Source organism: Miniopterus schreibersii (assembly GCF_964146895.1).
Source record: "Miniopterus schreibersii genome assembly, chromosome: 1".
Taxonomy (NCBI): Eukaryota; Metazoa; Chordata; class Mammalia; order Chiroptera; family Miniopteridae; genus Miniopterus; species Miniopterus schreibersii.
The window spans coordinates 160,282,898-160,304,838 of NC_138101.1; the positions used below are offsets into that span (position 1 = coordinate 160,282,898).

Genomic DNA, 21,941 nt, shown 5'->3' on the forward strand with positions numbered 1-21,941 from the left:
CATCCCTAGAGTTCTTCAAGAAGAAAACGTATAACCACCTGTTTTGGAAGGTTTGGATATTCACTCACCTGAAGGCAGGAGGCTGAGACACATGATCTACTGCAGCCCCTTCTGATTCTAAGGGTCTATAAAATTTATATTTCATTTTGAGAAAACTAGCCCGACTCTATACAATGATATATAATGACATCTGTTAAAAGAAAAACTCTTGTGATGATTTTCAAGATCTTGGAAACAAACTATTTACATATAAAGTGGGAAGTTGCAGATTTAATACTAATAGCAAATTATTATATTCAATTTATTATACTTTGGCTTTTGTTTTGGAGGGTAATTATCTATAAATGTTTTTAATTGGTTAGAATGTCATAATAAACCCCATCTGAATCAAAAGTCTAGAATGCAATGCAGTTGACCACTGAACAATGTGGGGGTTATAGGTGCTGACCCTCTACCCGGGCACAGTCGAAAATCCATGTGTAACTTCTGAATCCCCAAAACTTAACTGTAGTTGTCCCTCAGTAGGTGCACGGGATTGGTTCTAGGACACCTCCCCTGGTGAACACCAAAATCCGTGGGTACTCATGTCCCTTATATAAAATGGCAGAGAGCCCGGCCGGGCGTGGCTCAGCGGTTGAGCGTCGTCGACCCAGGATCCAGGCCATCAGGGTGCGATTCCTGGTCAGGGCATATGCCAGGGTTGCGGGCTTGATCCCCAGTTGGGGGCGTGCAGGAGGCAGCCGATCAATGACTCTTTCACCATTGATGTTTCTATCTCTCTTTCTCCCTTCTCCCTCTCCTTTCCTCTCTCTGAAATGAATAAAGATATATTTTTAAAAATTTTTTTAAATGAAATGGTGGGAAAAAAATGCATACACTCAGGCCTCCAAGTTCCACAAATTCTCAGCCACAGATTGAAAATACAGTTTTCAATCCACAGTTGACTGAATTCACAGACACAAAATCCACAGATATGAAGGACCAACTGTATATTTATTGGAAACAAATCTGTGTATGTATAAGTGGACCAGCGCAATTCAAACCGATGTTGTTCAAGGGTCAACTGTATAATACATTCTAAGTTGTAAATTAGCTCACATGCATCTAAAAGTATCTGAAACAACCTCCAAATTCCTTAAAATTCAATCTCCTACTATTGGCTAAAAGTCGCCTATCTGATTATCTAAACAGACCTATGATTATCACTTTAGGACAAAACTAAATTTCTGCAAAAAGTAACTTCCTTTATTTAAGTCTGGCAACTACTTTTTTCCAAAAAACCGACCACATAAAGGGTACAGAGGCTAATTAACTGTTTAAATCAACAAAGCCTAGTTCCGATTTTGACTATTTTAATTTAATTTCCTCTTGATATTTAGACATTTAATTTTTAAAATCATTATCTGGACACAGAAATGAAATTCAAAATGTTTAGGAGAAAAATTAAGAAAATATCTTAAATACAGGGGATAATCTCATGCTTATAAAACATATCTAACCTCAACATTCAAATTGAAAGAAATCTAGATGTCAATTCTATGATAGTTAAAAAAAATACTAAAGATGTTCAGAAGGGTATTTTATGACAGAAAAACAGTCATTTCTATTTTCACTGGTGTTTCTATTGTTACTAAAACACAAGAATTTTTAAATGCGGGCAGCACTCTTACCTGTCCCTAGGAAGTGCAGTCCATGCCAGACTATGTGATGTTCCAGCAGAGATCTGCTGAATAGCTATGCCATCTAAGCCACTCACTTTCTTTGGTTTAGTAATAGGACCTGTGGAATTTCCTTGGCCACACTGCCCCATTGAGTTATTGCCCCAAGCGTAAACTTCATTGTCTAAAAACAAAACACAAAGAACAAAATAAAACCCCAATTTAAATGTAATGTATTTGTGGAAGGTGATAGTTAATACTACTTCTTAAAAACAAATGACTTTACCATGAGAAAGAGCCAAACAATGACTGTCTCCAATAGAAATATCAACTATTCTGGTGGCAGCCAGTTCTTCAATAAGCTTGGGTCTCAAAGCTGTAGCTTCTGAAGAACCACAACCTAGACAAGCTCCACAGCCCCAAGCATAGACCTGAAACAAACAGAAATACACTACACATAATATCTTGAGATACTAAGAATAAATATCATAAACAGTGTGGTTTAATACTAAATAATAACTTTATTGTTAAAAATAATATTTACTGTTTTGGTTCTTTTAAAAATGTTCATAGTGCCCAGCCAGCATGGCTCAGCATTTGAGAATTGACCTATGATCCAGAAGATCGAGGTTCGACTCTTGGTTAGGGCACATGCCCAGGTTGCAGGCTCAATCCCCCATCAGGGGTGTGCAGGGGACAGATCAATGACTCTCTTATCACTGATGTTTCTCGCTCTCTCTCTCTCTCTCTCTCCTTATCCCTTCCTCTCTGTGAAATCAATAAAGATATATTTTTTAAAATGAAATATTAAAAATGTTCATAGTGATTTATTTTGCTGTTTTTAAAAGCTCATTGTATAGGCAGACAAATATCTGAGCTGAAAGAAAAATAATTGGTCATAAAAAATTTTTTTAAATGGAAGGATATTCTAAGAGATTCTGCCAAAGATACTAATCAAATTAGCTTGCATTGTATTATATTTGCCCAAGCTTAGCAGCTTAGAAATACTGGTACTATCGCCTGGCCGGGTGTGGCTAAGCAGTTGAGCATCAACCTAGGATCCAGGAGACCCCGGTTCGATTCCCAGTCAGGGCACATGCCTGGGTAGCAGGCTCGATCCCCAGCAGGGGGCGTGCAGGAAGCAGCCGATCAGTGACTCTCATCATTGATGTTTCTTTTTTTTTTTTAAATATATCTTTATTGATTACAGAGAGAGGAAAGGAGAGGGAGAGAGAGAGAGAGAAATATCAATGATGAGAGTCATTGATTGGCTGCCTCCTGCAAGCCCCCTACTGGGGATCGAGCCTACAACCAGGGCACGTGCCCTGACCGGGAATAGAACCCCGATCACCTGGATCCTAGGTCGACGCTCAACCACTGAGCCACACCTGGCCAGGCATCATTGATGTTTCTATCTCTCCTTCTCCCATCCTCTCTCTGAAATCAATAAAAATATATATATATAAAAGAAATACTGGCCCTATCTTAAAATTTCTTTACATGCTTCTTACTCTGAAGGTCTCAACAAATATTACTTGGTTGATTAAATCAAGGGGTGATCATATAAAATAAATTATATAAATCACAAAACTGATGTTTATGATTTAGTTGAAAACTACCTTACCTCACTGTTATAACAATTTTAATTACCACTTAAAAACAGGACCATGTGAAGCAAACATCTTTATTTTTGACTAATTAATACTAAAACAATCATCAACTGATGAAAGATGCTTGAGGGAAATATAAGGTAAAAAAAGAGGAATATAAGAAAATAAACTATTCCAATTTGGCAATCCAAAAATAAAAATAATCAGCAAACTGAATAACTTTTTTTCCTTTAGTGGGTTTTGGTAATATCATATAGACTCTTATCCTTATGCCATCAAGTTTGGGAATTTTTTTTATCTTGCAATTATTTCAGGAAAGACTACTGAGAGGTTAAGCCTCTTCAACAAAAAATGAAGAGCAAATACTTGTACCAGTTGCCAGAGAACTTTCTTAAGACAAGTATAGAATGCCACATTCCAGTACAAGAAAGGCTTATGTTAGGAAGGGTTAGGAACTAAAGACAAATAAGACGAAAAAATATATAGTCAATGTCATTTAAAATCTCCTAAGTCACTCAAATACAATATAGTATTCTCACTCATTAAGACACATATACCTAAGTTTTGCTACTGTGGTATTCCTTTGCTTGAACACAAGATGAAGAAATACTTGGCTTGCATTTAGGGACCTTGTTGTATAAAAAAAAATACATACTATATTTTTTTAACATAAGAATCACACTTAATATGGTGGTGAGTTAGCACTAAAGAGGCCTGAGGAACTGAGATGAGCCGTGGAAAAAGATGGTGATCTTCACCCGGCTGGGCGTGGCTCAGCGGTTGAGCGTCAACCTGGGATCCAGATGATCGGGGTTCGATTCCCAGTCAGGGCACATGCCCAGGCTGTGGGCTCGATCAATGACTCTCTCATCATTGATGTTTCTATCTCTCTCTCTCCCTCTCCTTTCCTCTCTCTGAAATCAATAAAAATATATTTAAAAAAAAAAAAAAAGTTGATCTTCATTTCATACTCAGCAAGTAGTGTGACAGTAAACAGAACTACTCTTACATTTAAAAGTATTTCTTTCTCACTTTATTTTTTTCTCAGTATATGCATTTGATTTCACATAACTTAGTGCACTCATGATACAACTATTCCATAGAGCAAATAATTTACGTTTCTTTGGAATTTAATGTAATATATTTATTAGTATTATATTATTAGCAACTACCAGTTGAACAGTACTTCATAATTTATAGACACTTTCAATTCAAATAATTATCTTTTGTGATCATTTGTAAGCAAAGCAGAAATTATTACCCCTCTTTTGCAAAAGAAGCACATGATACTCAAGGGGGATCTGTGATTTGCCTGTGGCTATACAACAAATAATGAGCATCTTCTGGCTTCAATTCATGGATTCTTAGCACAAAACCCTCAGTGAGAAACATGTAAAAGAGAAGTTTAAAGTTTTAAGGCAGCAACTAGCATTGTAATAAATAACTAAAATACAAGGTGATAAATAGTTTGAGGTAGATTTTTTTAAAATTTATTTATTGGTATTTTAGAGAGAGAGAGAAAGGGGGAGGGAGGGTGGGAGAAAGGTGGGGGAGAGGAAGAGAGAAACATCTATTTGTTGTTCCACTTATTTATGCATTCATTGGTTGATTCTTGTATGTGCCCTGATTGTGGGCTGAACCTGCAACCTTGGTGTATGGGGATGACGCTCTAGGCCAGGGCATGAGGTAGATTTTTTAGGACACAAGGCATTCCAGTCTCTCAAAAAAAAACACATTAAATTATATGCTAATTTCAGCTTTGCTGCTCATCTACCTTTGAATTTGTTAGAAAACATTTTTATACCACTACCTGGCATATAAGGGATTCCTATATGTGACAGAATGAGTGGTCAGCTCCTTTTTCCACTGTCATTGCTGATGGATGTAAAGGGGAAATTACTATCACCAAGCCAGGACCTTCTCCATCACAAACAAACAAAGGGAAGCCAAGATATGCATGTATAAATTCAAAAGTTTATAAAGAAATTGTAAAGTTCTGACTATCCTAGGCCTGATTAACCAGTCTCAGAAATATCCAAACCTCTCAGATTATTTTCCATATGGGAATGTTCTCCTTATCCTCTCTTTTGATTACTTTCTTGCCTTATTAGTATATATCACTGGTTCCGGCAAGATCTACTCTCACTTTCCCCCACTATCCATGATTTTTAGGAAAAACTTAAGGGGTGCTAAGTGCTAAAAGGTTTTATAAAACCATCTTAACAGAAAGAACAAGGAGCTAAGGGCAGGTTTGCCTGGGTTACACAAGGCAAGTCAGAAAACCTGATCCTTTCTCAGATACTGTACTTCTTCAAAAAGGAGAAAATGTATTTTTAAATGTATTTTTTAACTTTAAAATTTAAATACAATTATTACTTTTTAGTCACCTAGTCCAAGGAAATGATCTAAGACTTCACGCTTATCCCTTAGTCCTACCTGTCCTGTTGATGTCAAAGAAAGCGAAGACTGGCTTCCAGCACAAACTTTGCGTATGAACATTCCTTGTAAAGCTTCAATAACTTTAGGTTTATACACTCTGTTGGTATCACCATGGCCAAGTTTGCCTATAAAAACAAACACACTCAAGTTAAACAATTTACTTGTTTTAAAGAACGTCTATTCTTGCAATTAAAACTACTTTAAAAGAGATATAGAAAATTATTTTTGTCTTTCTCTCCTTTAATGGTGATATTTCTAATTTGAAATTTGCTGATATACTAAATTGCTCCTATATTAGAGTGCATATGAATATAATTTTTTTAATTTTTGAAGATTTAATAGTTCATGAAATACAAAACTTAAATCATCATTAAAGAAGAAAAACAAATGGCCAACATATATATTCAGCCTTATTAAGAATAAAAGAAATACAAATTAAATGATACCATTTTCACTACTGAAATAATTTTAAAAATTATCTTCATTTGAATACCCTGTGTTGTTAAAGAATATGGGAAATGAGCAGTCTTACATTATTGGCAGAAATGGTTAAGTAAAGAGGGCAAAGATTTAGTCAATTCATTGTACTGGCTTTTTTTATTCATTCATTCATTCATATATATATATATTTTAATATATCTTTATTGATTTCAGAGAGAGGAAAGGAGAGGGAGAGAGAGAGATAGAAACATCAATGATGAAGGAGTTGTCACTGATCGGCTGCCTCCTGCACACCCGTCTGGGGATTGAAGCTGCAACCTCAGCATGTCCCCTGACCAGAAATCGAACAGCAATCTCCTGGGTCCTAGTTCGATGCTTAACCACTGAGCCACGCCCAGCCGGGCTGTACTGTTTTTAATACTGAAAAAAAATTGGAAACCCTCTAGATATTCAACAATAAACTGATTTTATAAGTTGTGCTACAATCGAATGAAAGAATACTTTAAGTTATTTAAAAGAAAAACGTAGAGCCAAGCTTGTTGACATAGAAAGATATTCATAAAATACTGTTAGATAAAAACTAGCACGTTATCAAATAATATCTAGGGTAAATATAGGCCTACTTTGGTTTTTAAAAGACAATTAAGTAGAAATATACAGTATGTACAAATTTGTATAAATGCACACACATTTAGATGTCTATCTACCAAAGTTTTAACAATGGTTACAGCAACATTTTAAAAAATAGTTCATTTTAGTTTTAATTTCCGCCATCGGTATTTGGGTTTTTCTACAATAAACACTAAAAAATATAACTAAAAAATAATTTTTTAAGAAACTTAAGCAGGAAGACCAAAGCAATCAATCAATAAATTTTTACATACCATTGTCTCCTCCTCCAAAAGACCATACAGTTCTCCCATCCTTAGATAAAGCAATAGTATGTGAACTGCCACAAGAAACTTCTCCTACATTGCTAATGTCTTTTACTAACGTTGGAATGTTTCGGCTGTTACTGTCACCATGACCTTAGTAAAATACCACAAAAAAGAAATAATGTTAACTCTTTTTCTTTAGGCCATTACTTCACAGTGGAATACACATTCTATCACCTTCTCATCCAATCTGCTAGGCTACTCCCAAACTGAGTTACCTGGTCCCTCCAAAGGATCATTAGGACATTCAATTTATGCTCCTTTCAGAGTACTTATCTAATGCTGTCTAATATCATGCTCATATTGACTTATTTTCCCTACCCACTAGATGATACACATCAGGATCACGATGGTATCTTTCTTATCCCTGAAATCCTGCAGTGCCTGCTCATAGTACACACTAAGTACTTGATAGATTTAATTACATTTTAAATTTCAGCACCAGAATCTAGGTATTATTCTATATATAAACTTATCTTCCTCTGAACTTAAAGACAAACAAAATAAATGACAGTCTTTGGCCTATTAATTCTAGTCTCACTGCTTCTCCATAACCATCATCATTTCTATTTTTCTGTGAGAATACTTTCAATTTAAAAAAAAATCTTACCTAATCTTCCAAAGTCTCCTTCACCCCAGGTGTACAATTCACCATCCTCTGTGACAGCAGCACTATGTCTGTATCCAGCCGACACACAAACAACTACCTGCATTGCACACAAAGTGAATTTGATGAACACGAAGATGCTAAAACATATAGTTTGTATTTGACCACATATAAAGAGACTTCAGAGATACTGATACTCACAACTTATCCAGGAATTTGCCCTGTACAGTCGTGGGGCTTGTGTGCAGGACAAGGCTGCCTGGCTAGAAAAGTGCTGAAACATAGCCTATGTTCTATATTTCAGAGCAGTGGCTATATGCTCTATATTTGCCAGGCCATGAACCCTGGATTCCACCCAAAGGAAAAGACAACTTTTCTTAATTCAATTCACACAAAGTGTAAAAGCTAGCAACTTCCCCAACTCCGAATACATCAATCTAATCACATGCAAGAATATTATATCACTACTCAAGTCTTTACTCAAAGAGTTGGAGAAGGCTAAACACCCATTTTAAATATGTTAACATAAAATCTCCAATCCTGGCTAACCATCGAGAAAAACTCATTACATAATAGGAATAACTCTCAAAAACACATAGACTATTACCAATGCAGAAAGATCTGAGCAGTATATAACCTTACATTAATTAAACTCCTCACAGTAGCTTTTTACCCAAGTAGCTATACATTCGGTGAGTAAAATTAGGGCAATAGGGTATGTACAAATATAATTTGGGATCCCGTTATACCTTTTAACACTTATCAAAATCATTGACTACTGAAAAAAGATACACCAAAAAAAAATATCTACACTAATAACTCTATGTCTTTTAAATCTCTAGTCTCTTTAATCTCAAAAATTAGAACTCACTTTAAAAAGAATTATAACTAAGGAAGAAAGGAGGTGCTACAAAGATAGGAAAATACAACTTCAAACAGTGTTTATCTGAAGTTACTTAGAGCCCCATATTCAACATCTTATTAAGTATCTCCTGATGCTTTCAAGTGGAATGTTCCAAAGTTCACTGCTTAGGGGTTGATATCTAAGTTAAAATACTGAAAGTTACAATAAAGTAAAATTCACTTGATAGCCAACCTTGTCAACCAACCTCCCATGAAGGAAAAGTGTCCCACTTGTAATTCTGATATAAAATTAAAACTTAAACATTAAGAGATTTCTATGTGAGAAAACTTTCATGGAAAGAATCTTAAAATTGAGAAACCCATATAATTGCATATAATTATATGTTTAGGAAGGAGATCTAGGTTTAGTGGGGTTTTTTTGTGGGTTTTTTTTTTTTAATCTTTATTGTTGAAAGTATTACAGATATCCCTCCTTTTTTTCCCCATTGATTCCCCTCTACCCTGCATCTGCCTCCCCCCACCACCACCAGGCCTTCACCACACTACTTTCTGTGTCCATGGGTTATGCACATGTGCATATAAGTTCTTTGATTAATCTTGCCCCACCAACTCCCTTACTCTCCACCCCCGCCTTCCCACTGAGATTCATTAGTCTGTTCCATGCTTCTCCATCTCTGGATCTATTTTGTTCCTCAGTCTATTTTGTTTTAGTTTTTAATGGTGCCCACTATTTGTGTGTGACCTTGGGCAAGTTACCTAACCACTTTAAATGCCTCATGTAAGTTTCTGTTAAAATGGGACTTCCTCCAAGAGAACTCTGACCTCATTATCTAATATGACACACCTCGCTCAAGTTAGTATCTATTACATTACTGAATTTTTTTCTTTACTATTATTAGAAATTATTTTATCTGTTTGTTTATTTATTTATATCTTTATCCCACAGGCTAAATTTCCATGAGAGCAAGAATCTTGTCTGTTTTGTTCACCGCATATGCCTAAAACACTGCCTAGGAATTGGAAAGTGCTAAATAAGTATTTGTTGAATGGATGATTCTCAGTTTCCTTACCTGTGAAATGAGAAAATACCTTAATAAGGTTATTATAAGAATTAAAATTAAATAATGTATGTGAAAATGTTTTGTAAGCCATAAAAAACTATATAAAAGATAAACCAAAGGGCTGGGGGAAGGCAACTTCAGAAAGCAGACATCAAAATCTGAAAGATATTGTCAATGACAGCATCAGTGTGTCTAATTATTTTTAAATTAAAAAAGAAAATACATACCTTTCCTTGAAGAGGGCCCTGAATAAGCTTGGGATATTTCTGTGTTGAACTATTTCCATGTCCCAGTTTCCCATAATCACCATCTCCCCAACTGAAGACTTCTCCTTCTGTCGTAAAAGCTAAAGTGTGACCATCAGATCCTTTGGAAGATGAAACCTTTTTAATGGACCTATGAGGCTCAAATGTTAACTTTTTTAAAGTAGACTGATTATTAGAATCTCCAAGGCCCAGTCTCCCATAGCTGCCTTTACCACAAGCTCTGACAGAGCCATCCGTAGAAATGACGAAAGTACAGTATTGTCCAGCTTCAATCTATAAGCAAAATATAGAAATGTCAATATAAAATGCTTCTGTTAGAATCAAGGTATAATATTTAAGGCTGGTTTTTAACAAAGAGGCTCAAAAGGAGTCTTTTAAAGCCAACTAAGGCATGGATCTTCATAGAGATTAAAAAGTAAATAGAAAATTAAGAAAACTATTAATGGCCTTTTCATGTTGAGTTTATTGTGGAGCTCAAATTAATGTATGTTTTCTCTTTCCAGGTTATTTACCCGGTCGTGGTTCAATGAAATAACAAAGTAAAATATTTTAACTTCCTCTTATAATTAAAGGACAAGAAATAAAATTTTCCTACAAATTCCTTATGGTTCATTATGGCAAGAACCATATAATATTCTAAATTCATTTAAAAAATATGTTTTAATGAAAATAATAAAATAGAAAGTTCTAACTTGACTAAATGGTAGTTATAAACGTAAAATAAGTGATCATAATAGAAAAATGAAATGCCAATCTGGCAAAGGGAAAATTCCAGTTTTTACTTAGTCTTACTTACTATTTGTGTTGAATATAATGGTAGGTATGTTACCATTCATAATTCTTTTTAAAAACCCAGATCCCAATTTAATGTTTTGAAACTTGGAAACAATGTTAGGAAAATGACGGACTAAAAATATTTTTTTCTATTAAAATGAAAAAACTGACACAGTATGATACAAAAACAATAGAAATAAGAAACAATCAAGAATCTTCACTCATTTAAAAAACACTCTTAACATTATTTAAAGCAAATTATTTAAAGCAAACCCTTATCTACCAATCTGTAAGGTATGCAGAGAACTCACAGTCTGAGCATCAGAGAAACTGGGAGCCAGTTTGGGCTGTAATATTTTCTCCTGCGTGCCTTCTACCAACTGATGGCTGCTATTGCTCCCCCAAACATAAACCTCACAGGTTTCTGAGACAATGGGAGCATCACCAGTCTGAATGCTATCTGGGCTAGCACATGTTCTTGAGTAATCAGAGGCCATTCTGCAAACCTATTAAAGTTAAAAACATACAATTAATTGTCAAAACATTTTAATAAGTATTCTGTAATTACTGTTGATTTTCCTTCTTCTAAAACTCTCAACTGCTCAAAAAACCTAAGAACACATCCAATTTTAAACACAGATGGCTAGACTATATACTACTATGGAATAAACCACTAAAAGATACAAATAAAGATGGCAAAAATGGGGAGATGGAAACACAAAAGCAAGCCTTTTTAACTAAAAATTTTATTATTGCATACAACAGCATTATAGAAAAACAGAGGTTAACAAAGTAGAAAAAAACACCATTGATAATCTCCTTACCATAATACAATAAATGTTATATTTTTTACATATGTCCTTCCAGAATTTTTACACATTCTTTAACATAGTTATCACAGTGGATATATAAAAGTGATGATAAAAAAGACTCATGCAAAAATTTCTATATGTCTAGCTAATCTTCATGATTGAACTGATAATATTCCATCTAATAAAAATCACAATTTAACCACTTTCCTTTAACTGGACATTTAGATTCTTTCTCTTTATTTATAATATATGCCATTTTAAAGAAAATATTTGTTATGACATTTTTTATTACTTCCTTAGTAGACCTAGAGAAAACTCAGAATTGGGACTACTATATTAAAAAAATGGTAACAATCTTATGATTTTTGACACATACTATACCAAACTGCTATCCAAAATGGTGCTACAACATTGTTATATCACTAGGGCTATCCTAAAAAGAGTAAAGGTCCAGAGCAATTCAATAAGTCACACATACATTATATACATATATACATATACATATATATATATATGTATATATACATAAAATAAAAATAATGACTTAATTGCAATCTGTGTTGAATATAATGGTAAAAAGTCTGTTGCCATTCATAATGCTTTTTAAAAATTCAGATTTCTCCCCACTGCCCCACCAACCCTACCAAAATCGTAAGACCCAGGGTGGCCATCCCAGTTACCCTAACCAAGAAATAGATTGATATGAAAGTACAAGTTCTCTCTGCATCCATACCAATATGTGTTGTGCTTTTTTAATTTTTTGCAAACTTAAGTGGGCAAAAGAGGATGCATTATTTTAACTTCACATTTCCTTATTATCAACAGAACTAAAGTTTTTCCATCTATTTGTTTACCATTAACTTCTGCCCATTTATTTATTAGAGCTTAATAGATTTTTTAATGGCTTGTATGAACTCCATACAATACAGACATTAACTCTGACTATAGCTGTTGTCTACCTTTTAGGTTTTTTTCCTGAATCAAATAAAACAATAAAAGAAGAATCTTCAATAGTCAATGCATTTGATTACCAGTCCATTACATGGAGGAGATAGAGTAATTTTAGTAAGAATCTTTAAATAGTATCCACAACAGAATAATATGTGTATAGACAAATATTTTCCAGTGAACATAAGAACAGTCCTGAGAACATACAAAATATGTATAAAGGAAGGCTGCCAGTCCCTAATACGGGATCTGAAATTTTGCTGGAGACAAAAGGATGATGGGTCCAAGCAGGTTAGAATTTTTCATCTAAAGATATATTACTATAATATGGCTTATAAGAAAAAAAGAGGAGGGAGGCAGAAAAAAATCTACTCACAGGGCTTAGAAATTCATTTTCTGAAAACAACTAGGAGGTGGGTAGGATTCAGGGAAGATGACAATAGCAGGAGCAATGGAGTTTTCTAAACACCCTGAATCACTATACAGAGCAACTAGAAGGCAAAACACTAAACCCATGCTTAGCATTCAAAACAAAACTAGGCAACAAGGGTAGCTCCAATAACTACAAAATATAAACAGGTGCAGACAAACCTGCCAAACCCAAATCTGCATAGCAATAACATCTGTGCAAGAGGAAGCAACAGAGAATCTGACAAACCTCAGAACAGAAAAAACACCCATAAAACAACCAATCAGGTACTGACTAGAAAGAAGAGTAAACCAAGCTAAGAACAGCAGTTGCAATGGGGAAGAGCTGTGTCCTCTGTTACAGCAGGTAAGTAGAAGGGGTCCATGATGAAAAGTTTAAAAGAAGCTAGAGCAATCTAGTTCTTATGAACTCCTGAAATCGATACTTCCTTACAGGACAAAGCACCCACATGGAGGAGAAACTACTGGGAGTAGAAATAAAAATTGAGCAGAATACAGACAACAGAAAGACAGAGAAAGTAAAAATAAAAGTTGGGGAGGGGAGCACACTGGGAAAACACCTTTTCTCTTTTGTTAAACATTACACAGAAACAACAGAGGGAGGGAAGCCAAAGATAAAACAATATGAGCTTCACTACAGATAATAATTCAATGGACTGAAACTCAAATAGGTTTAAAACTATCGGTTCATAATAATGTTTTTCAAATGAAATCAACTGGTCAAGTTTTGAGGACGACAGGAGATCGAGTCATTAAACTGAAATCTAGTAGAATACAAATCAGTGTTTTTAAAAAATCAGGTGTAGAAAATCAAGCATTTATTCTGCCTTTTCTATATGAACTGTAGCGGAGTAACCAAAAAGTCAATAAAGGAATCATCTCTTTACAAAAAATTCTAATTAGTAAATGCAAGAGGAATGATAGAATATCACCATTTTGCAACCAACCACAAATAAATTAACATATTGAGTCATTAGGCATTAGGATCAACAGCTGCTAATACCACAAAAAAAGAGAGACAACCATACAGAACCTGATGGAATATCACAACACCATGTATAATCTTGCCAAAGTGATCAAATCTGAGACTGATCAAGATTCTGGATCTACTTGTCCATTTGCAGAAAATACACAGGACATACTGAACTGGATTGTGAGTAATCAACCAGTAAAATCCAGATTGTGGGCAATTCTACAGCCTAAAAAATCCAGGTTTCTGAACAAATACACTGAAGGAAAAGAAAAGAAATGGAGTGAGTCAATAGATTAAAAGATTTAAGACTTTAAAAAAAAAATTGTTTTTTTAAATTGATTTGAGAGAGAGGAAAGAAGAGGGAGGGAGAGAAACATCAATCGGCTGCCTCAGTCACTTACCCCAACTGGGGATCGAACCCACAATTCGGGTATGTGCCCTGACTGGGAATGGAACAAGTGACCTTTTGGTGCATGAGAAGACACTCAACCAACTGACCCACACTGGCCAGGGCAAGACTTTCTTTTTTTTTTGGTTAATATTCACCCGATATTTTTTCCATTGATTTTTAGAGAGAGTAGAAGGGAGGGAGGAGAGTTGGGGGGGAGAAACATTGATGTGAGACAGACACATCAATTGGTTGCCTTCTGCACGCCCCCAACCAGGGCCAGGGATCAAACCTTCAACCCAGGTATGTGCCACTGACCAGGAATCAAATACATAACCCTTAGGTGCGAGGGCCGACCCTTTAACCACTGGGCCACACCGGCCAGGGCAAGCCCTTTTTTTAATGAGCAAGACTGAACTATATAGTGTCTAAGGATGTACACCTGTGTGATACAACTATAAAGAAATGCAAGGAAGTGATTACAGACAGTCCCCAACTTATAATGGCTTGACTTAAAACTTTTTTACTTTAAAATGGTGCAAAAGTGACATGTTTAATAAACTACATGAGATATTCAACACTTTACTATAAAATAGGTTTTGTATTAGATGATTGTGCCCAACTGTAAGCTGATGTAAGTATTCTGAGCATGTTTAAAGTGGGGCAGGCAAAGCTATGATGTTTGGTAGGTTATGTGTATTAAATACATTTTTGACTAAAATTTTAAACTTACAATGGGTTTATTGGGATGTAACCTAATCATAAGTTGAGGAGCATCTGTACTCTAAAAGTAGTCAGTGGATACTTAAGAGAGAAGGAAAAGGGTTATGGCCAGGACATGAAAGAATAAAGTTTTATCTCTTTACCTGGGCACAGATTAGAAGGATATTTTTTAATGATAATTCATTAAACCATACATTTGTTTGTATATCTTTCTATATCTGTTTTACTTTTTTAAAAATTAGTTACCTTCACATGATACAAAGTTCAAAATGAATAAACGGGTAGACACTGAAAACTATATCCCCCATCCCTGATGCCAGATACCCAGCTCCACTTTCTAGAAACAACCACTGATGTCACTTTCTTCTGCATCCTTTCCAAAGGTTGAACAGATTATTTTTATGGGATAAATACATGCTGTAGCATTTTAACACATAGTAATTTTTAATGTAAAAGCCATGATTATTACATACCTCTTCAAAGAGACATAAAGCTGCCTCATAGAGCGAGCACAAGCCATCAGATGTTCTGGTTGGTTCCCTCCACTGACTCCGATCAGCAGATGAACCCTATAATTAAAACATTGCGGGGAAGAAGAAAGACATATGTATTAAAATCACTTAAATAGTCCACAAAAACATTTGAGGAACTGTTTATATGATTATATGCATTAAGATCAAATCCGAACATTAGGTCATGAAACCAACTTTACAAATAAATGTTATAAAAGATGTGGCTGCAGAGTTAAACAGTAAATTAAGTGCCAGTGCCTCACTGATGACCTTATTAAATAGTTATTTGTTGCAAGGATCACAGGGCTTGACCCAGAAATGGTCAAGGAGGCAGGAAATATTATATTCCCCAGGGGCTACCTTGCCCATCTGCCCACAAGGACACACGCAAGTAGAACACAGCCAACTTGAGTGATGACCCTGACCAGAGCAGGAAATCTGGCCCTCCCTTTTTAGTTTCAGCACAACAAAGGTCCTACAAGTTAGTTCATGTAGCTACGTGACTACACTAGCAACAAAGCATCTTTTTCCTAGCACAGCTGAGGAATCATAGTGAGGCAAGATAGTAAGAAGCTAGGGAGATTCCTTGACAAGTGGAGTAAAGGAAACTGAGACAGTATAATTAAACAAGGCCAAACAACCTGAGCAACTTACAGTTAGCTAATGAATCACAAGGTTTTACCTTCCCTAACCAAGGACACTAAGGAACAAACAGTTTACATATTCCAGACCATCCTGGGACAGAAGGGCCTCAGTCCCAGCCCATCTTCAATGACCTTCTTGATGACGTTCTTTAAAAATGAAACTAAACAGAAAATAATCCGAGTCATCTATAAGCACATTTTGGTAAATCAACATACTGAAGGACACACCTGAAAAGCTAATGAATATTCTGTTAAGAACCACCCCTGAGACCTTCCCTAGGATTCAGGCAGGCCAGAGATAAAGAGCCTCAAGACAAAGAAGCCACAATGTGCTCAAGAGCAGCCCAGGCCTTGTATCTTTGCTGTTTTCCTAAACTCCAAGGGATGCCACAAGACTTGCAACCACGGGAGCAGTAGACAGTGGCAGCTCAACCTGGGCTAATCCCCTGAATCTGTCTCCACGGCCCCCTTTCCTCTGACTTTTCCTTCTGTTGCTTTTCCTACCTTAAGCCCTCCCTTTGATAAACAGCTCCAGCTTTAATAAACTTACTCTCAAAATCACATGGACTTGTGTTGTGAAATCTTTCCTACACAAAGTCATGAACCCATACACTACTGGCGGTGCCTAGGCAGACCTGCACCAGGCCCAGATACTGTCAAGTAACAATAGTGCCTCTCTGGGACTAAACGCCTACTACTCTCCACAGCAGGGCCCAAAGGCTATGACCAGAAATCATTCTCTCATTGAAAAATGATAAACCAATGAACTTGATCTTCATTGCTCCCTCAAATTTCTGTATGTATCTTTAAATCTTTAGATCACAAATGTCAAGTTCTTTCTCTGATTTGCCAATCCTGTAACTGTGAAATTTTCATCAGTGGCATTTATTTCAAAGGATACTGTATTATAAAACTATTTATATTCTAGACGATCACATGGCAGATGTACCATAGAAAAGTATATCCTCTATTGTGGAGGGATGGTTGGCCTGGATGCCCTATAAAATCCCACCCAACTCTACAATTATGATTTTATCAATTCTAACTATTTTTTTTATTTTTATTTTTATTTTTTTAAATATATCTTTATTGATTTCAGGGAGAGGAAAGGAAAGGGAGAGGGAGAGAGAGAGAGAGAAACATCAATGATGAGAGAGTCATTGATCGAGCCCGCAACCCGGGCATGTGCCCTGACCGGGAATCGAACCCCGATCGCCTGGATCCTAGGTCGACGCTTAACCGCTGAGCCACGCCTGGCTGGGCAATTCAAACTATTTTAATCAACATGATTCATAAGAAAGTAACATGTTGGCTATTTATCACTGGGTCATCAGGTACTAACCTGCTGCTGCCAAAACAACTTTTCTTTGTAATTGTTTAAGGTGGTACCTCTCAAATTTTAAAACAGGCATGAATTATCTAGAGACCTTGTTAAAATACAAATTCCAATTCAATAAATACAGATGGGGGCCTGAGACTTTGCATTTCTTAAGAAGCTCCCAGGTGATGTCAATGCTGCTGTCTGGTGCTCACACTTGTAATAGTAAAGCTTTAGAGAGCCACTTGTAGGTCTGGCGTCATACCAGAAGTTGAGTGTTCAAAATTAACTAGTCCTCAGAAACACAAGGTATTGCTATATCAGCAAATACTTGAGGGCACAGCCTCTCCAGATTCCATAATTGGGAAAAACACAATTGTGATCTTTGGCTCCATTACTTAAAGACCACTTCTATGATAGCCAAACCCACAGCAGATGAGGAACAACAGCCTGTTGTATCTTCCTAAGAGCTGGCACTAGGACCATCACAATCCCTTTTTTATGCCTTTCTACAGAGGAAAATGTTAAAAACTGCATAAAATTTTCATAACAGACAGACCTAGGTTTAAATCCAGATTCTATCACTATTGGCTGTGTGACTGAAGGATAAGATCCCTTATCCTTAGACAGAAATAATGCCTATATTATTTAGGGATGTTGGGAGGATTAACTGAAATTATGTATAAAACACACCTAACACAGTTCCTAACATAATAAGCAGTAACTGTATTTTGCATCATGTATACTGAGAAAGAAGAGAAAACACATGTAGTCTTTAATAAATTCTTGCTAGATTTAAAAATAAGAGACCAATAAAATATCCTTCAAACACTGTCTACAGTGACTGTCACTGTTTTCTGTTCTTCCCCAAAAGTTAATAGTTGAGAGAGAGGCTAGTCCCAATCATTAGGATTAAAGACATCTCTAAAATCCATTCCATACATAATTCTTAATGTGTTTTGTAAACATACTGCATAATAAAAAACAAAAACAAAAAACAGAGCTATACCTAGGCATTTTTAAAGGTATTAAATTTTGAAAAATATAACATATTAAATGTATAACTTCATACATTACTAACATATCACGGGGAGTTCAATGGTCCAGAGATGAAGTAGAAATTAAAATAATAAATTAGTGGTTTCACAGGTCTTCATTTCATTATCTTCCTCTTAAATACCTACCACTGAAAATAACGTAAGACCTTTTTTTCCCCCCACATTTGTCCTTAGAAGATATTCAGACAAAACCGTAAGAATAGATGGAATACATTTATGTTCTTGCTACCTGGTTTTACTCCACTTAAAATTGGTTCAATGACTCCCCACTGCCTATAGGATCAAGTCTCAAAACCCCACATAGCATGGGATACAAGGCCCTGCCTAGCTTGGCAGCCTCATCTCATCCCATTTCACCCCATACATCCAGGGCTTGCTCTTCCACACTCAAGTCACTTTGTGAATTCTGGTCCTCTCATCTAAAAAATTCTCCAATCCCCACACTGACACGTATCATGTTTGAAGGCAAACTCTTCCTACTTTTCAACTAAGCTCAGGGGTCCTTCCTCCATAAGGCAATTCCTGCCCTTTCCCCTCCAGCCCTCCTCCAGTGTCCCACCACCTCCTCCCTGTACAGACCTCTACTTACAACCCATTATCATTAATTTGAAATGTCCATGCATCTCTCTTTCCTTAAACTGCAAGCCAACTGAGGGCATGGACACTACAAAGCTTATTCATCTTTTTAACCCAGTGCCTAACAGTATTTGGCACACCGTGCTCAGTAAACACCTAGTGGGATCAAAGTCCAATGTTTTTATTGTTGTTTATTCTTTTAGAATGCACAGATGTACAGTGACATTGTTTCCCTACTCTTTATTTAAATATAAGTTAATGAATATCTTGTGCACTCCCACTCAAACACAATTACTACGTGTGTGGGTAGCAGAATTTAAAAATTACACAAGTAAGTACAATTTGAATTACAAATAAATTACAGATTGATCTTATTTTTGTTAGTCCTTATATCAAGTACTCAATTGACGGTTGTTATGTGTCTCTCCCTCTAACTTCTAGATTGGGGATAAATTTTATCCCAGTTGTTCAGGGGTAGAGAAACTTAAGACAGGGATAATCAGGTTAGGTTGTGGTCTAGTGTACCAGGAGAGGGTCTAGATATTCTCTGAGTTCTCAGACACTACTGTAAAGTGTAAGAAACGTGGGTTCTGGAGACCAAGAGCATCAGACTCTATTGCTTACTGTGCAAGAAGAAATACTAAATATAAAATTCAATTAAATAACCGTTTCTTTCCCCTAAAATCAATCTGAGATTTAATTAAATTCAATCTAATGTAGGCCAGTGGTGACTTTGAGAGAGCCAAACTAAATCACACAAACGTACAAAATTCTTCCCCAGAACAGATCCAGAATTCTGAGGAAAGCAATCTAGTTTTCTGGAATATCCTTGTCCTAACAAGGAATATTATTATAGGGTACAGGCTTGGCTAGTAAAGAGGGAGGCCCTTTCTGACTAGGTGTATTTGACATTTTGCGCAGGAATGAAAGAGGCCAAGTAGAGAAAAACTAGAAATCCAGCAATAAAATAAACTTATTATATTTTCAATCTACTTTAAGGTAGGCCTTCATGGGGGGGGGGGGGGGGATAGATTTAACATATATGGGGGGGGCAGAAAAAACATGGGTTTTACAGACACTCAGGGTTGTAGAAATTAGTCAACACTGCACAGCCCGTAAGTGCTTAATCAAAAGTACACATTATACTTCTAGTTCTTTTGCCAAATAGATGTGTAATTTTAGGATAATTGCCACAGTTTCTTCATCCTTAAAATAAGGATAAATATTATCTATCTTAGAGATTAACATGATAATTGAATGACACAGTGCACATAAACCACCTGGTAGGTAGCAGGCACTCCACAAAGGCTACCCCTCCTCCTCCCTAAATGCAGGTATTGGGGAGAAAATAAAACATGTCAAAAAGGAATGAAATGGTTTATTATAGGTTAATTAAGATTAAAATGTATTATATGGGTAGGTAACTATATTTACTATAAATATTTCTTAAGCTTATAGAGCCAATTTAGACTAAAAGCCAAATATGCATACAAACCTATTTCCAACATACTAAGACAACAAGGCTAAACAGATACTGAAGAAAGCAATCTAATTTCCTGAGACACCCTCTTCCCACGAAAGGACAATATTGTTGGATAAGGCCTTAGAGAGTAAGTACAGAAGCTTCAGACTCAGGGTATTCAGCATTTTGTTTGAGAAGGAAAATACACCATGAGCAAGCATATAATCAGATAACTAGATTGTGCAATCATTAATATATTTTCTTTGTAACAAGGCAATGCAAAATAAATAGACTGCAAAATGAAGAATTAAGCAACTCCCCCAGAAATACTAACACATGACCACGAATAGATACATTATTTCAGGTCATTAAACGGCATTACTATTTGAAAGCAGTGTAAATTTAGAGAATGTTACCAGAAAGTATTAAGATCAGAAAAAAAATCTAGAAAAACAGGTGTGCAAGTAAGTGAGTTTAAATATTGAATAAGAAAACAGAAAGGGGCCTAATTGCCTCTCACAGTTGTTCCCTCACACCTTTCTTACTTAGATTATTGCATCTCTGGCTCTCGGTTTCCACTTCAGATGAAGATCATAGGGCCCTGACAACATTCCAAAAGCACTCTATGCTTTTTTTGTCTTAATTTTATTCACTATTAAGAAATTCAAATTTTCATAGTTCTTATGATCTAAAATCTCCAAGTACTTATTTACAGTAAAGTGTTTTGTAAAAAATGACCTCATTATTTACTATTCAGTTTACAAATGCAAAATGTAAGCCAGGTGAAAATTAAATGCCCTGGTTTTATTTATTTTTTTTAATATGTATTTTTATTGATTTCAGAGAGAGGAAGGGAGAAGGAGAGAGGGAGAGAAACATCAATGATGAGAGTCACTGATCGGCTGCCTCCTGCATGCCCCCTACTGGGGATTGAGCCCGCAACCCAGGCCTGTGCCCTGACCGGGAATCGAACCCCAATCTCCTGGATCCCAGGTCAATGCTCAACCGCTGAGCCACGCTTGGCCAGGCGGTTTTAAAATAAATTCAACATAATTATTTTTTATGAAACATTCCTGTTAATCCAAGAGCTTTCCACTTGTTGGGGGAGGGTGTCTTAAAATATACATACATAATTTATAAGTGACATTTTTAGTTATTTTAACTAAATTTGTTAATTGATATTTGGTAATAAAGGACACCAAAAAAACCTGATCAATGTAATACAATGGAAAGTAAGTCAATTTATAAATGTTTCAGTCTTTATATTCTAAATTTGTATTCTTAATTTGAGTTTTTATTCTTCATTTTCACAAAGGCATTACATTTTAGTCTTAGAAATTCTTGAAATTGATCATACTATAATTTATTGTTTATTCTTTAATGTGGTACTCAATGTTAAGTTCCTTTTTTTTTTTTCTTTTTTTTAATCCTCACCAGAGGATA

The 21,941-nt window shown here is 35.7% G+C and overlaps 1 protein-coding gene across 1 annotated transcript in view; it reads right to left on the reverse strand.

Annotated features, from left to right (window-relative positions):
• Window positions 1-21,941, reverse strand: part of HERC1 (HECT and RLD domain containing E3 ubiquitin protein ligase family member 1) — a 166,598-nt gene that overhangs the window by 112,036 nt on the left and 32,621 nt on the right. The window contains exons 3-10 of the mRNA XM_081157121.1: window positions 15,402-15,497; window positions 10,967-11,161; window positions 9,843-10,154; window positions 7,694-7,790; window positions 7,033-7,176; window positions 5,705-5,832; window positions 1,945-2,089; window positions 1,671-1,842 (exon numbers count right to left, since the gene is read on the reverse strand). Of these exons, the coding sequence (XP_081013247.1) occupies window positions 1,671-1,842; window positions 1,945-2,089; window positions 5,705-5,832; window positions 7,033-7,176; window positions 7,694-7,790; window positions 9,843-10,154; window positions 10,967-11,161; window positions 15,402-15,497 (1,289 nt within the window). The remainder of the gene's footprint in view (window positions 1-1,670; window positions 1,843-1,944; window positions 2,090-5,704; window positions 5,833-7,032; window positions 7,177-7,693; window positions 7,791-9,842; window positions 10,155-10,966; window positions 11,162-15,401; window positions 15,498-21,941) is intronic.